Source organism: Nerophis lumbriciformis, linkage group LG13 (genome assembly GCF_033978685.3).
Source record: "Nerophis lumbriciformis linkage group LG13, RoL_Nlum_v2.1, whole genome shotgun sequence".
Lineage (NCBI taxonomy): Eukaryota > Metazoa > Chordata > Actinopteri > Syngnathiformes > Syngnathidae > Nerophis > Nerophis lumbriciformis.
Window position 1 is genome coordinate 36932921 of NC_084560.2, and position 19043 is coordinate 36951963.

General features: G+C 37.4%; 1 protein-coding gene across 1 annotated transcript in view; it reads left to right on the top strand.

Moving 5' to 3' along the window:
• man1a2 (mannosidase, alpha, class 1A, member 2) overlaps positions 1-19043 on the top strand; it is a 178349-nt gene that overhangs the window by 145617 nt on the left and 13689 nt on the right. The window contains exons 7-9 of the mRNA XM_061970882.2: positions 6842-6936; positions 7006-7129; positions 9679-9772. Of these exons, the coding sequence (XP_061826866.1) occupies positions 6842-6936; positions 7006-7129; positions 9679-9772 (313 nt within the window). The remainder of the gene's footprint in view (positions 1-6841; positions 6937-7005; positions 7130-9678; positions 9773-19043) is intronic.

Sequence of the window (19043 nt, forward strand, 5' to 3'; positions counted from 1 at the left end):
GCATACAACATGTATAAATGTAATAAATACAAACACTCGGGATTTAGCGATTTGAACATTTCATACACTATTGTCACCTAAATTACCGTATTTTCCAGCCTATTGAGCGCCTCGGAATATAAGCCACACCCTCTAAATTTTTGGGAAAATTTTTTTTTCCTAAATTTTAGCCCCATATATATACGTCGTGAAATTATTTTTTTTTACACAGAAATATTTAATAAATGTTTATTCACATAAGAGAAAGTGTTGGGTACTTCTCTTGTTGCCTTATTTGTCTTTGACTTCGTTAAATGTTTGGACGCTCACATAATTAGATGAAGAATCAGTCACAATTCTCACAAAGGGTTCCTGCGGGAAACGTCTTTTTGTGTCTTTTTTGCCATCTTGGGGATGTGAAAGTAGACCAGCCTGTCGGTCCATGGCCTCGTTTGTCTACCGGCAGGTGAGAGACGAATGAATTATAATCTAGACCAGGGGTGTCAAAGTCGTTTTAGCTCAGGGGCCGCATGGAGGAAAATCTATTCCCACACAGGCCGGACTGGTAAAATCATGGCATGATAACTTAAAAATAAAGACAACTTCAGAATGTTTTCTATGTCTTACTTACCAAAAATAGAACAACCACATTCTGAAAATGTACAAATTACAAATAATCCTCTTGCAAAACACTTCAAGTTAGTTGGAAATTCTGAGGAAAAAAATTGGTGCAGTTTCAAAAACACCATGAAGAACACAATGAACTTAGACTTCATCTCAGTATTTTAACAAAGCCATTCAACTTCAAGCACTTCCTGTTTAGCGTTCTCATGTTGGAAGTTCACCGTTAAAAACGTTTGGAAAATAAAGCGAGTGTTTCCTCAAACCTCCGCATTTGGGGAGAGCCGCAACTGCCACAACACATTCATTGGTCATCATTTAAATATTACAATTATAATATAAACAAAACACTTTAAAAAAATGACACCTTTGCCGAAATCAAGGTAACATTACTACGAACTTAACCAACGTAAACATAGGAGATTTAAGCATAAAATAAAATGGAACGAACACAACAAAGGTAAAGGTAAAACACCTTTTTACAATGGAGTTCAGGGTGCGCATCGTGGATTCAACCAATTGCAAGCGCTGCATGGAACTCTTAACTACGTTGAGTGGATCATTTACAATGAAAGAAGGTATTGTGTGTCCACAGCAGGAGCAGCTGATTGCTTGCACCTGCGCTGATTGGCGTAGCGGCAGCCAATCCAGAGGGCGCTTAAAGTCAGCTGACACGTCATCTTCAAACACTGTCGTGTGTGATGTGGGTGACACTTGAATTGCTATTGCGACATTCAGTGGAAACATTTAGAACAGGAATGTCCTTTATTAAAAAAATGCAACTCATTTTTATATTTAGAAAACTGATCTTGCAGGTTAGATTAAACCTTTCAGGCCCTCGGGCCGTACGTTTGACACCCATGAACTAGAATTTAGTTTTAGCAAGTTTGAGATGGAGCTGAAGTAGCCACTGTCTCAGTGTGTCAACAATAGCAGCGTAACTGCTATCAATGCGGCTCTAAAGTAGTCCGTCTGCGTTAGCGCTTATAATAACAATATCACTCATATTTGGTTAATTTTCAGGTCACGACATGTAAATGCAATATTGTTGGCGCTTATTGAATGTTTTTAGAGAGAGTATGATGAGTGCAACAAAGGATCCTCCATCTGTTGACTCAATTGTTAGATATTTATTTACCATTTACAATGCATAAAAAAAGCCAAGCATATGTGTGCATTGTGAATGATAAACAGCACAACTTTTTCCAATTTTTGCATATTTCCAGTCTGACTGATCTAATAATATGGTCAGAGTGCAGTGACCTACAATCTACGCAAATTGCCTAAAATATTGGCAGCGGAATATTCAAAATGGCCGACTGAATTTGTGGCATTTTGTGATGTTTAGACGGTATTTTCACTTGCTCAGTGGCCTAGTGGTTAGTGTCCACCCTGAGATCGGTAGGTCGTGAGTTCAAACCAAAGACTATAAAAATGGGACCCATTACCTCCCTGCTTGGCACTCAGCATCAATGGTTGTAATTGGGGGTTAAATCACCAAAAGGATTCCCGAGCGCGGCCATCGCTGCTGCTCACTGCTCCCTTCACCTCCCAGGGGGTGGAACAAGGGAATGGATCAAATGCAGAGGGTAATTTCACCACACCTAGTGTGTGTGACTATCAGTGGTACTTTATCTTTAACTTTAACATACTCTGTCATGAGCTTAACTTCATGAATTATTGTGGCCAAAAAAACTAATTACCACTCCACTTCAACTGAAAGACAGCCCAAGTCTATTCCAGACGGTTCATAATAAATAGGTTAGTGTTTTCCACATGTACCATTGTTCTCGGTTTGACTAACTTGAACATTCCACACTACTACATAATAAAAGTATGTATTGTGTTTTTTGTGATGATATCGGCCAGTACTCAAGCCTCTGAAGTGTTGTGTCGGGACATCCCTATTACTGACATGGTTCTACTACACTTGTATATTTTTATTTAATTCTTGTGTTTTCATATATTTTAATCAGATGCTGTGGTAATGTGCTCGTATGTTTCAACAAATATGACAATACAACTTCTCTATGTGCTCAAATGCAAAAATTAAATGAGCGCACTTAGTCGGTTGCTCTGATTAATTCCACCGTGCTTTTATCTTGAAGCTTACTTTGCACTGCACAGGAAGTGACTTGGCATGTTTTAACGTTGTGTCAATAGAAAGTAGCCAGGCTACACTCTGCTAATTTACATCTATTAATTATGCTCCGCTTATTTTTGCACTTGTGTGACAGTGGGTAGTTGTATGGTTGCCATGGTGGCTGCAGTTTGACCCTGGAACAGATTATTTCTACATACATTATTTCTTACAGGAACAATTATTTGCAAGCCTTTTAATTTTGAGCAAACGTCGTCATGTTTGACACAATCCTGTCTGATCCCGATGATGGTGTGTATGTTTACATGGCCATGACGTTAACATTGTGCTAGCTAGAACAGTGTTTTTCAACCACTGTGCCGTGGCACACTACTAGTGTCTGGTGTGCCGTGGGAGATTATCAAATTTCACCTATTTGGGTTAAAAATATTTTTTGCAAACCAGTAGTTATAGTCTGCAAATGATGTGTTGTTGTTGAGTGTCGGTGCTGTCTAGAGCTCGGCGGAGTATCAGTAGGTGGCAGCCGGTAGCTAATTGCTTTGTGGATGTCGGAAACAGCGGGAGGCAGCGTGCAGGTAAAAAGGTGTCTAATGCTTAAACCAAAACTAAACAAAAGGTGAGTGCCCCTAAGAAAAGGCATTGAAACTTAGGGAAAGCTATGCAGAACGAAACTAAAACTGAACGGGCTACAAAGTAAACAAAAACAGAATGCTGGACGACAGCAAAGAATTACAGCGTGTGGAGCAGATGGCGTCCACAAAGTACATCCGTACACGACATGACAATCAACACCAAAATGGGAGCGCAAGACAAGAACTAAAACACTACACACAGGAAAACACCGAAAAACTCAAAATAATTCACGGCGGCATGTGACAGTTGGTGACAGTACACCTACTTTGAGACAAGTGCTATAGTGATGCATGCTTGGTTATGGTTATGATTTGAATTCATATCCGACAACTTTTTACTGTCAACTGGGTTTCGTTTTTTAACCATTTCTGCTGGTGGTGTGCCTCCGGATTTTTTCAACCCAAAAAATGTGCCTTGGCTCAAAAAAGGTTGAAAAACACTGAGCTAGAAGATGCTAAAAAGTGATCTAAAACAGCGATTAAGACGATACGTGAAGCCTGACAATTGCAGCAAATGTCATTCTCTGATGTTTGCATCCTTCTTCTTTTGGCTTACGCTCGGTTTTTAAATTCGAAAAACAAATCAGCAGCGTCGTACAAAAAAGCTTTTCTCAATTACGCCAAATAGCGAAAGTGAAACCGCTTCTATCAGGACATGATCTTGAGAAATTAATCCACGCCTTTATCTCGACTCGTCTAGACTACTGCAATGCCCTTTACGTAGGAATTAGCCAGGGCTCCCTCGCCCGCCTGCAGCTCGTGAAGAACTCTGCTGCTCGTCTGCTAACACAGACCCGCAGACGTGAGCACATCACCCCTATTTTAGCGTCCCTTCACTGGCTCCCTGTGCGTTACCCAATCAATTTTAAACTCCTTCTATTCGTTTTTAAATGTCGAAACAACCTCGCTCCAACATATCACTCCGACCACCTTCAGCCTTACTGCCCCCCCGATCCCTAAGATCGCTATTGACGGTCCCTACTAAGTCTACTAACCACGTTAAACCCAGATTCCGATCTAACAAAGGTCTTAAAGGGGAACATTATCACAATTTCAGAATGGTTAAAACCATTAAAAATCAGTTCCCAGTGGCTTATTTTATTTTTCGAAGTTTCTTTCAAAATTTTACCCATCACGCAATATCCCTAAAAAAAGCTTCAAAGTGCCTGATTTTAACCATCGTTATAAACACCCGTCCATTTTCCTGTGACGTCACACAGTGATGCCAACACAAACAAACATGGCGCATAGAACAGCAAGCTATAGCGACATTAGCTCGGATTCAGATTCGGATTTCAGCGGCTTAAGCGATTCAACAGATTACGCATGTATTGAAACGGATGGTTGTAGTGTGGAGGCAGGTAGCGAAAACGAAATTGAAGAAGAAACTGAAGCTATTGAGCCATATCGGTTTGAACCGTATGCAAGCGAAACCGACGAAAACGACACGACAGCCAGCGACACGGGAGAAAGCGAGGACGAATTCGGCGATCGCCTTCTAACCAACGATTGGTATGTGTTTGTTTGGCATTAAAGGAAACTAACAACTATGAACTAGGTTTACAGCATATGAAATACATTTGGCAACAACATGCACTTTGAGAGTGCAGACAGCCCAACTTTCATCAATTAATATATTCTGTAGACATACCCTCATCCACGCTCTTTTCCTGAAAGCTGATCTGTCCAGTTTAAGGGACGGTGTGAGCCAAGACATCCATGGGGTTTAGCTCGCTCGTCTGCGGGAACAAACTGCCGCCATTGCTTGCCGTGCTACCGAGGTCCTTTGTCCCTGAATTGCTCACACACTCCGGCAGATTCAATGGGGGTCTGGCGGCAGATTTCTTTGACTTTATCGTTGGAAATGCATCTGCTTTGAGTGTCGCAGGATATCCACACATTCTTGCCATCTCTGTCGTAGCATAGCTTTCGTCAGTAAAGTGTGCGGAACAAACATCCAATTTCTTGCCACTTTCGCATCTTTGGGCCACTGGTGCAACTTGAATCCGTCCCTGTTCGTGTTGTTACACCCTCCGACAACACACCGACGAGGCATGATGTCTCCAAGGTACGGAAAACAGTCGAAAAAACGGAAAATAACACCGCTGATTTGACTCTGTGTTTGAGAAAATGGCGGATTGCTTCCCGATGTGACGTCACACCGCTCCAAAAGCGAATAATAAAAAGGCGTTTAATTCGCCAAAATTCACCCATTTAGAGTTCGGAAATCGTTTAAAAAATATATATGGTCTTTTTTCTGCAACATCAAGGTATATATATATATATAGGTCTGGTGATAATGTTCCCCTTTAACTCATTCTCTTTCTATGCCACATCAATGTGGAATGCGCTCCCAACAGGTATAAAAGAAAGGGCATCTCTATCCTCCTTCAAAACCGCACTAAAAGAACACCTCCAGGCAACTTCAACCCTAAACTAACACCTTCCCCGGATTGTTGTTAATAATCAAATGTAAACAATCAAATGCAGATATTTTTCTTAAGCCTTCTGATCTCTCTCTCTCTCTCTCTATGTCCACTACTTGCTGTACATATCCTACCAAGTCAGACCTACACTGCTTCAATGTCCATTTCTCTGTTCTCAATTGTTGATGACTGATGATAACAACCAAACCTAACCCCCCCCCCCCCCCCTCCACACCCCGAATTGTAAATAATGTCAATAATTCAATGTATACACCCTGATGATTATCTTGTGTGATGACTGTATTACGATGATAGTATATATGATATTATATAAATAAATGATAAATGGGTTATACTTGTATAGCGCTTTTCTACCTTCAAGGTACTCAAAGCGCTTTGACACTATTTCCACATGCACCCATTCACACACACATTCACACACTGATGGCGGGAGCTGCCATGCAAGGCGCTAACCAGCAGCCATCAGGAGCAAGGGTGAAGTGTCTTGCCCAAGGACACAACTGACGTGACTAGGATGGTAGAAGGTGGGGATTAATATATCTGTATCATGAATCAATTTAAGTGGACCCCGACTTAAACAAGTTGAAAAACGTATTCGGGTGTTACCATTTAGTGGTCAATTGTACGGAATATGTACTTCACTGTGCAACCTACTAATAAAAGTCTCAATCAATCAAATCAATCCCTGACACAAGGATGAAGCTTAGAGGTGACAGAGCTTTCGCCGCTGCTGCTCCCAAGCTCTGGAACGACCTACCTCTGAGTGTTAGACAGGCCTCCTCTCTTCCTGTTTTTAAATCTCTCTTAAAAACATACTTTTATTCCATGGCTTTTAACACTGAGTGATCTCCATCCTGCTTTGGCACCCCATAATACACCTGCTGTGAACCTGCTTTTATGTTTTATTTATTTATTTTTTATCGTGCTCTGTTTGTGTTGTGTTGTGTTTGCTCGGTTCTCTTATTATCTTTTAACCTGCCCATTGTACAGCACTTTGGTTACCCTTGTGGTACATTTTAAATGTGCTTTATAAATAAAGTTGATTTGATTTGATTCTTCAGATGTTCAAGCTGAAGGCGGTCCAGCTGGCCGAGAAGCTCCTCCCCGCCTTCAACACCCCCACAGGGATCCCCTGGGCCATAGTCAACCTGAAGAGGTGAGCGCCGCCGTCAGCGGCCGCACGATTGACAGACAATAACATCCGTCCTCACTTCCTCCCACTTAGCGGCGTCGGGCGTAATTGGGGTTGGGCGTCCGCTGGCAGCAGCATCCTGGCCGAGTTCGGAACGCTGCACATGGAGTTTGTACACCTCACCTACCTGACGGGAAACCCCGCCTACTATCAGAAGGTACTGCATGGATCTTTTGGCTTACGCTCGGCTGCAGTACTGCAACTTGCCTGCAGGGGGCATTAGCGCTGTTAGCCTTTACCTACAGCAGTGGTTTAGCGCAGTGGTCCCCAACCACCGGGCCATGGCCCGATACCGGTCCGCAGATCGATTGGTACCGGGCCGCACAAGAAAAAAAATAATAAATATATATATATATATATATTTTTTTTTTTTTTTTTTATTAAATCAACGTAAAATATATATATATATATATATATATATATATATACATTATATATCAATATAGATCAATACAGTCTGCAGGGATACAGTCCGTAAGCACACATGATTGTATTTCTTTATCAAAAAAAAAAAAAAAAAGAACATCTTTCGTTTTTTTAAATGTATGTTATGTTTATAAACTCAGGAAATATGTCCCTGGACACATGAGGACTTTGAATATGACCCATGTATGATCCTGTAACTACTTGGTATCGGACCAATACCCAAATTTGTGGTATCATCCAAAACTAATGTTAAGTATCAAACAAGAGAAGAATAAGTGATTATTACATTTGAACAGAAGTGTAGATAGAACATGTTAAAAGAGAAAGTAAGCAGATATTAACAGTACATGATCAAGTAGATTAATAATTAGATTTTTACCACTTGTCATTAATAATGTTGACAAAATAATAGAATGATAAATGACACAATATGCCACTGCATACATCAGCAGACTAATTAAGAGCCTTTGTTTGTTTACTCACTACTAAAAGACAAGTTGTCTAGTACGTTCACTGTTTTATTTAAGGACTTAACTGCAACTAGAAACATATGTTTAATGTACCCTAAGATTTTTTGTTAAAATAAAGCCAATAATGCAATTTTTTTGTGGTCCCCTTGATTTAGAAAAGTACCGAAAAGAATCAAAATAATTTTAGTACCAGTACCAAAATATTGGTATCGTTACAACACTAATTTGTATATATGTATGTGCGTGTGTATATATATATATATATATATATATATATATATATATATATATATATATATATATATATATATATATATATATATATATATGTATACATATATTTATGTGTATAAATATGTGTGTATATAGCTATATTTGTGTGTTTATAGCTATATTTATGTTTGTATATATGTATGTGTTTATGTATATGTGTATATATATATATATATATATATATATATATATATATATATATATATATATATATATATATATATATATATATATATATATGTGTGTATATATATATATATATATATATATATATATATATATATATATATATATATATATATATATATATATATATATATATATATATATATATAATGTATGTATGTATGTATGTATGTATGTATGTATGTATGTATGTATATGTGTGTGTGTGTGTGTGTATATATATGTATAAATGCTAAATCACCAAAAATGATTCCCGGTTGCGGCCACTGCTGCTACCCACTGCTGCTACCCACTGCTGCTACCCACTGCTCCCCTCACCTCCCAGGGGGTGAACAAGGGGATGGGTCAAATGCTGAGGGAAAATTTCACCACACGTAGTGTGTGACAGTCATTGGTACTTAAACTTTAACTTTAAATACATAAATATTTATAATCTGTATACAGTATATATATATATATATATATATATATATATATATATATATATATATATATATATATATATATATATATTTAATTAAACTATACAAAAATCTGTTATAAAACATATATATATTTTCATATATTTTTATGCAACATACTGTAATGAAGAGATGGGTACAGTTCACATTCGAACCGATACGGTACCAATTCCCGGTATCTGAGAATCGATAACAAGTATTCAACGATACCAATTTTTTATGTGTGTTAATAAAGGTTATCTGTTTTTTAATTATTAAAAAAAAAATTTTTATTGCAACATTTGAAAATGAGCTGATTATAATAACTGCTGTCCACTTGTTGTATATTGTTTTATTATCACATCTCTGAGTCTCAGTTACACTTAAAGGTCCAAGACGTTAAATGGCAGTAGTGTTTAGTTTATAGTTTGTTCAGTCTTTGCTGTCTAGTCTTTTGCTGTGCCCTAAAAAGTGTTAATACTGCAAGTATTGTGCTTATTGCACGCCAGCTGTTTGATTGTAACGTGTATCCTAGTTGCAGTTTTCATTAACAAATTTGGAGGTGTTGTAATCGCCATGTAAAATCGCCAATGCTAATCAATAGGATGTCAATAGCAAAACCAATTTATATTAGCATCAAGCTCGCGCATTTTTACTTGCTTATGGTGGAGTGTTTTTTTTTTTAGACAATTTTTTTTTTTTTTTTGGCATTGAAAATTGCAACATTACCTGGAGGCAGTTTGGCTGAGTCTGCTCTCGGTGCTGCTGGAGTGATCGCCAAATGTCCGTTTTACGTGAATCGGTGCCGGGTAGGGCCGGAGGGATTCGGTCGTGGGTATCCATCCCTAAGTCATATGTGTTTATTATTATTATTTATTTGTACTTTTGTAAACGTCTTTTTTTAATCACAGGTGATGCACATTCGAAAGCTGCTGGCCAAAATGGACCGTCCCAACGGACTCTACCCCAACTACCTGAACCCTCGCACCGGCCGCTGGGGCCAACGTGAGTACATTTCTCTCCACTCACTAGCACCCACCTTCTCACGGGTCGTTCTGGTCCGATCCGGAAAGAAAAGAGCGCGTGAGAGAAGCAAAGAGGAGGATTGATTGTGCTTAATGAACACAAATGCGAGGAGGCGTAGGACGATGGAGGAGAGACAAAACGCTGCTCTCAGCGTATTGATCACTATTTGGCAGCCCGCCCAAGGACATTAACGTCACGCGCCGACACTCTGTTTTCTCTCCCCTCAATGTCGCTTCTCGTTAACGGTGTTTTTGACAAACGTATTAGACCGCCTCTCGTGCCGAACCTCCAACAACGCACAGTGTGTGTTTATTGTCGCTCTCATCGTTTGTATCAGCGCACAACCCCCACACACACACTTTGGATACGGTACCTATAGCGGGGCCTTGATAATTGCTTTTTGTGACACCTAGTGGTCACAATCATTCTTTAAGATAGGCTAGACCAGGGGTCGGCAACCCAAAATGTTGAAAGAGCCCTATTGGACCAAAAATACAAAAACAAATCTGTCTGGAGCCACAAAAAATTAAAAGCCATATTACATACAGATAGTGTGTCATGAGATATACATTGAATTAAGAGGACCTAAAGGAAACTAAATGGCCTCAAATATACCTACAAATGAGGCATAATGACGCAATATGTACATATAGCTAGCCTAAATAGCATGTTAGCATCGATTAGCTTGCAGTCATGCAGTTACAAAATATGCCCGATTAGCACTCCACACAAGTCAATAACACCAACAAAACTCACCTTTGTGCATTCACGCACAACATTAAAAGTTTGGTGGACAAAATGAGACAGAAAAAGAAGTGGCATAAAACACGTCCTAGAAAGTTGGAGAAAGTTATACATGTAAACAAACTACGGTGAGTTCAAGGACCGCCAAAATTAGTTGGACAAAACGGCGCTCGCCAAATACTCGAATCAGTGAAGCATGTTTAATACAAACAGTGTGATTTATAACAATTAGGGAGGTTTGTGTCATGTTTGTCCTCCTACAGAAACTGTATTAAAACAAAAAATATTTTTTTTCCCCTCATCTTTTTCCATTTTTCATACATTTTTGAAAAAGCTCCAGATAGCCACTAGGGCGGCGCTAAAGCCGCGGGTTGCCGACCCCCGGGCTAGACAGTACCGTATCTTTCGGAGTATAAGTCACTCCGGAGTATAAGTCGCACCAGCCGAAAATGCATAATAAAGAAGGAAAAAAACATATATAAGTCGCACTGGAGTATAAGTCGCATTTTTTGGGGAAATGTATTTGATAAAAGCCAACACCAAGAATAGACATTTGAAAGGCAATTTAAAATAAATAAAGAATAGTGAACAACAGGCTGAATAAGTGTACGTTATATGAGGCATAAATAACCAACTGAGAACGTGCCTGGTATGTTAACGTAACATATTATGGTAGTAGTTCTCAACCTTTTTTCAGTGATGTACCCCCTGTGAAATTTTTTTAAATTCAAGTACCCCCTAATCAGAGCAAAGCATTTTTGGTTGAAAAAAAAGAGATAAAGAAGTAAAATACAGCACTATGTCATCAGTTTCTGATTTATTAAATTGTATAACAGTGCAAAATATTGCTCATTTGTAGTGGTCTTTCTTGAACTATTTGGAAAAAAAGATAGGTTTTCATTTATATTTATAAAGGATTTTTGAATTGTTGCTATTTTTAGAATATTTAAAAAAAATCTCACGTACCCCTTGGCATACCTTCAAGTACCCCCAGGGGTACGCGTACCCCCATTTGAGAACCACTGTATTATGGTAAGAGTCATTCAAATAACTATAACATATAGAACATGCTATACGTTTACCAAACAATCTGTCACTCCTAATCGCTAAATCCCATGAAATCTTATACGTCTAGTCTCTTACGTGAATGAGATAAATAATATTATTTGATATTTTACGCTAATGTGTTAATAATTTCACAAATAAGTCGCTCCTGAGTATAAGTCGCACCCCCGGCCAAACTATGGAAAAAAACTGCGACTTATAGTCCGAAAAATACGGTAAGTTTAATGATGCGGACACATTTGTTATTGGATACTTTCTATTCTATATTTGATATTTGCTTATATTGACAAATGTCAATATTGTTCAATGACGGATACCTATTACGTGTGTGTGTATAGCTTGTGCGCTATTGTGTGCTTAGCTGCTGTGTAGCTGCTAGCCCCTCGCAGCCTGGAGCCTACCATGCAGGTTTTTAACCTTTTTGACCTCAGGGCCCAACTTTTCCACTACAGAGGGCCACCGGGGCCCACTCGAATATACCGTATTTTTCGGACTATTAGTCGCTCCGGAGTATAATTTGCACCAGCTGAAAATGCATAATAAAGAAGGAAAAAAACATATATAAGTCGCATTTTTGGGGGAAATTTATTTGATCAAACCCAACACCAAGAATAGACATTTGAAAGGCAATTTAAAATAAATAAAGAATAGTGAACAACAGGCTGAATAAGTGTACGTTATATGAGGCATAAATAACCAACTGAGAACGTGCCTGGTATGTTAACGTAACATATTATGGTAAGAGTCATTCAAATAACTAGAACATATAGAACATGCTATACGTTTACCAAACAATCTGTCACTAAATCCCATGAAATCTTATACGTCTAGTCTCTTACATGAATGAGCTAAATAATATTATTTGATATTTTACGGTAATGTGTTAATAATTTCACACATAAGTCGCTCCTGAGTATAAGTCGCACCCCCAGCCAAACTATGAAAAAAGGTGCGACTTATAGTCTGAAAAATACGGTAAACACTTTACTCTTAATGATACTCATATTGCGTGAAAGAGTTATCCAAGTTTTATTGTTAGAATTTCACTTTTTTGGTCATGTCATCCTTTCGGCGCCGTTCAATTATAGGAAGACCACGTGTTTATTTACCCTCAAAATGGTGACTCCTGAACAGAAGGCGGTTTGTGTGCGAAAACAAATGCCATTGTCACGGTGCAGCGTGCTTTTAGAAGATAATTTGTCATTGATCCACTCCATGGTGAGAGCATTGAGCGGTGGGTTGGTTAAAGAGACTGGCTGCTGGTGTAAAGGGAAGGGTCCCGGAAGACCTTCATGGCATGAAAGATTGAATAACAGCAGCAATCAACACATACTGGGGCGTGTTTGGGAGGAATTTGCATATCGTCTTGATGTTGTTGGTGGTGGCCGTATTGAGCTCTTGTAAAGCATGAAATAAATACTCCAAGTTATGTACAACACGTATGTTCAAACAAGGATTTCTATTGTTTTTAATTTTTGAAATATCGAGTGACAATTATTTTTGAATCACCCTGTATATACAGTCATGGTCAATAGTTTACATACACGTGTAAAGAACATAATGTCATGGCTGTCTTGAGTTTCCAATCATTTCTACAACTCTTATTTTTTTGTGATAGAGTGATTGGAGCACATACTAGTTGGTCACAAAAAAACATTCATGAAGTTTGGTTCTTTTATGAATTTATTATGGGTCTACTGAAAATGTGACCAAATCTGCTGGGTCAAAGGTATACATACAGCAATGTTAATATTTGCTTACATGTCCCTTGGCAAGTTTCACTGCAATAAGGCGCTTTTGGTAGCCATCCACAAGCTTCTGCTTGAATTTTCAACCACTCCTCTTGACAAAATTGGTGCAGTTCAGTTAAATTTGTTGGTTTTCTGACGTGGACTTGTTTGTTCAGCATTGTCCACATGTTCTCAATGGGGTTTAAGTGAGGCGAGACGGACAGAAATGACTGAAAACGAACTCAAAAAACATTTATTGCAAAATAAATCATTGTTCATAAAGATGAACGAGGCGGTCATGTCCGTAATTGGTGGTCTGAATAACCCGGAAGAGCAACTGTCCCATATATATATATATATATATATATATATATATGTATGTATGTATGTATGTATGTATGTATGTATGTATGTATGTATGTATGTATATATATATATATATATATATATATGTTGTTGTTTTTTTAATAATATCCACAAAGTTCAGTGAACCCCCCCCCCCCCCACACACCCGGAATTGTAAATAATGTAAATAATTCAATGTATAAACCCTGATGATTATCTTGTGTGATGACTATTATGATGATAGTATATATGATAGTATATATCTGTATCATGAATCAATTTAAGTGGACCCCGACTTAAACAAGTTGAAAAACTTATTCGGGTGTTACCATTTAGTGGTCAATTGTACGGAATATGTACTTCACTGTGCAACCTACTAATAAAAGTCTGAATCAATGAATCAATCAAGCGAGAGTTATGTGTGACCATGTGTGTTGACATTTTGTGTTGGTTGGATTTAAAAAAAAAAATGCACCATGACTAGGGAAGGTTGTCTGAATTGGGTCATATAAGTATATGCTCCGAGTCAAAACCGAAAATTACCCACACTGGCCACTTGATGGCGACAAAATGGCTGCATCAAAGTCAGTCTTTTCAAATGAGTTGCAATCTTGCTGCGGGCTAGAGTCCTTATTTAAACTCGTGACGTCTCGCGGGCCAAATTGAAAGCGTCGGCGGGCCGCATTTGGTCAAGGTTTGGTTAAGGGAAGTACCAGAGAGTCATTGATTGACATGGGAAGTCAAGATGTTGATGGATGCTTCATTCAAAGTGGAGGTGAAGATGGATGTATTCTTGTTGTGGCTGCTGTTCCGTACAACAAAGCTGAGACACACTGTGATCCGTCTGCAAAATGCACTTTGAGCTCAGCTACGGAATGACACAAGTGATGCAAGGCCGCGTCTGAACAGCTTTTCTTTTTTTTTTAACGATGATGTAAGCTTCCTTCAAAGCAGCCTTGGAAAAGTCAATTGGACTTGCACATGAAAGCACACACACACAATTTGTTTGAAGCCGATACCTAAGCCGACCTTCTCCCGCCTAGATAGGCTGACGCTGCACGCATGACCCCTGACCTTTCGCTAGCAGGGCAAGGATACCCTCTGGAGGGTGTGTGTGTGTGTGTGTGTGTGTGTGTGTGTGTGTGTGTGTGTGTGTGTGTGTGTGTGTGTGTGTGTGTGTGTGTGTGTGTGTGTGTGTGTGTGTGTGGGACGATGCTGCCAGGGAAACGTGTAGGAAGTGAGGTGAGAAAGATGTCGGATTAAACACTCGGTTGTGTTGTTTGTGTCAGACAGTTTTGATGGAGCGCCACAAAAGAACAATTAGTCTTTAACTTTGAAAGGAACCGACGCAGTAAAACAAGGAGCTCACTTTTATGCTGGAGGGACACTTACTGGTGAAGTCCCGCATTACACACATCACTTTTACCACTGGGAAATGTCTTTTTTTGGCACACTTATAGCACAATATGTATTATTATTTCTTATTATTATTATGTATTTTATTCAAATGGATTATTCATATTATAAATATTCTATTTTTCTTTAATAATATATGTGTTTATTAAACAATGTGTTGTTACAATGTATTATGAATTTTATCCTTTAACAATGTTAAAACTTTTTTTTAAATATTGTATTGTGCATTATTTCGTATTAAGTATTATTTTGGTAATATATAATATTACAATACTAATATTGTTTTGTTATGTATTATTTTGTTGATTTCAAAATAATACAATAAAAATGTTTTAATAGTTAATTATTTTGTAATAACAAAATAATACATACTATTTTAAATATTATTTTTCTATTATGTATTTTTTTTGTTAATACAAAATAATACATATTTTTAATATTGTATTATTATATATTATTTTGTTCATACAAAATAGTACAATACAAATATTTTTAATAGTATTATATTCTTATGTATTATTTCGTTGAACTGATTGATATTCTGTGCGATTTTTATGAATAAAATAGAGAAAAAACATTTTTATTTTCGAGAGATGAGCCTCATGTACACTCCATCCTTCCTCAGTGTACACACACACACACACCTGCTGCCATTTCCACACACACATTAATAATTCATCACCTCTTCTCTGTGTTGGAAGGCAGTTGTATTATAAAAATTGCGTGGTCCGAAAAGGAGTAGGAGGAAGCACAGCTTATTTAACCCTACCCCTATTCCGTTTTATAGCAATTTCCCACTCTTTGTTCTCTTCCTGCGCTCACTTTGTAGCACAAACAAATCAATAATCAATTAAATGATCATAGTAAACAGTGAAGTAACTTATAATTCTTATCATGAGACGAGTAAGATTATCTCATTTTTCAGTACTATTCAAGATGTCTATCATAAACACTTTGATGGCTGAAAACTGTATCAGGATATACAGTACATCCATAAAGTATTCACAGCGTGTTTTGTTATGTTATAGCCTTGTTCCAAAGTGGAGTAAATACCATACTTGCCAACCCTCCCGAATTTTCCGGGAGACTCCCGAAAATCAGCGCCTCTCCCGAAAATCTCCCGGGACAAATATTCTCCCGAAAATCTACCGATTTTCAATTTGAGCTGGAGGCCACGCCCCCTCCAGCTCCATGCGGACCTGAGTGAGGACAGCCTTTTTTCATGACGGGAGGACAACAGGGTGACAAGAACTAAATCATCCAGACTAGAGACAAATTGTATTATGTTTATCTTACCTAAAAATAAATATATTTATTAATTTAAAAAAAAACAACTAAATACATTTTTACTATATTTTGCTAAAAACATCAAAATTAATTGTATTTTTATTTTTATTTTTTTCTCACTCCTTATTACATCCAGCCATAGAATTAAAATAAACATATTTGAAATAATTAATTTTAAATTATCATAATAATTCATTTAAAATGACCACATATTTAATTATTAAAATAATTGCTTGTTTATCAACAACTTTAGCATTTTATTCATTACATTTTGAAGCTCTCAGAAGCCAAGTTATGTTATATTCCTTAAGATTTACTTATGCAAGTTTGAAGTATCAATTATCTAAACACAGTTTTGTTTGCATATTTTCAGGATGTATATATATATATATATATATATATATATATACGGTATATATATATATATATATATATATATATATATATATATATATATATATATATATATATATATATATATATATATATATATATATATATATGTATGAAATACTTGACTTGGTGAATTCTAGCTGTCAATATACTCCTCCCCTCTTAACCTTGCCCCCAACCACGCCCCCACCCCCGACCACGCCCCCACCGTCCACCCCCCACCTCCCGAAATCGAATGTATCAAGGTTTGCAAGTATGGTAAATACATTTTTGTCCTCAAAATTCTACACACAATACCCCATAATGAAAATGTAAAAACATTGTATGTTTATTTTTTGCAAATGTTTGCAAACTATAGATAAGTGTTCACAGCCTTTGCACAATACGTAGTTGATGTAGCTTTAGCAGCAATTACATCCTCAAGTTTTTTTGTATACGACACCACAAGTTTGGCACGCCTAATACATTTGCAAAAAATAAAATAAAAAACATTTTCGCATTGTCATTATCTGTAAAATTTTGAGGACAAAAATGAGTTCATTCCCTTTTGGAAGAAGTGAAGTACTGTGAATACTTTCCGGATGGACTGTAAGTGTTTTATATCGATCGATTTCGATAATTATTTATCTTTTTTTATGACTAATGGAAAATTTGGAGCAGGAGAAAAATATCTGAAATTTAAAAATTTTTATTTGCAATGTAACTTTCTCTGATTATAATCCCTCAGCTACCAAGGCAGAATGGAAAACAAACAATGCAAAGAAAATATTAAAATCACATTGAACACTTAACAATAAGCTCTTAAAATGTAAGACATACTTGCCAACCCTCCCGGATTTTCCGGGAGACTCCCGAAATTCAGCGCCTCTCCCGAAAACCTCCCGGGACAAATTTTCTCCCGAAATTCAGGCGGACTCAGGTCCTCCACAATATAAAAAAGCGTACCTGCCCAATCACGTTATAACTATAGAATGATGGACGGCGAGTTCTTGATTTCTTATGTGGGTTTATTGTTAGGCAGTTTCATTAACGTCCTCCCAGCGTGGCAACAACACACAACAACAGCAGTCACTTTTTTGTATACCGTAAAGCAGTTCGTCTGCCGCAAACAGCAATGTTGTGACACTCTTAAACAGGACAATACTGCCATCTAGTGCATTTGATGAAAGCACTTTTGTGCGTGCCACACATCAATGCATCATCAGAGAGGGCGTTCAGCATGGTTCGAAAAATAGTGACAGAGAATAGAACAAGGATGGCCAATTCAAACCTTAACTCAACAATGAGTAGATGAGTGTTATGTGTGTGTGTGTGTATATGTGTAAATAAATGAACACTGAAATTCAAGTATTTATTTTATATATATATATATATATATATATATATATATATATATAAAATAAATATATATATATATATATATATATATATATATATATATATATATATAGCTAGAATTCACTGAACGTCAAGTATTTCTTTTATATATATATATATATATATATATATATATATATATATATATATATATATATATGAAATACTTGACTTGGTGAATTCTAGCTGTAAATATACTCCTCCCCTTTTAGCTACGCCCCCAACCACGCCCCCGTCCCACCCCGAATCGGAGGTCTCAAGGTTGGCAAGTATGATGTAAGAACATGTAAGAAATGCTTCATAAAGTATAAGAAAATAGTGCCAAGTGTGAAAATTTAAACATAGCGAAACCTGAGAATAACTATTTTCTGCAGGTTTAGTGCCGGGAAGTTACAGCTGTGCTCTAAAGGGTGAGCGAGGCTAAGGTGGTGTGGTATTATTAGCGGTCTTGGTTGGGGACGAGTGCCTTGCATCATTTACAGACCACATTGGTCTGACTCCGGTCCCTTTGAAAAAAAATCCAAAAATGTGCCATAATATCCATGTGACTTTTCCTCTTTTATTCACAATGTCTTCATTTTGACTTTCTCTTCTCACTCCATGCATAGAATCAACCAAACCTGATAGTTGATACTGTCACCTGATTGGCTGTTGGCGTGTCCCTCCCACTGATCAGTGATCACTTCCTGCGTTGCTCGGTTACCAGAGAGCGAGTGCCTTTGTTCGTGCAACCTACCTTGCTTCCATACTTCCGCTTTCTTCCCACAAAAAAGAAAAAAAATGATCAATCGCATTTTTTGTTTATCGATTACATGTCTATCGCTATATATATTGATATCATGTTATCGCCCAGCCCTGCTAAATAGTGGACTCTGATTGGTTTGGTCTCATCT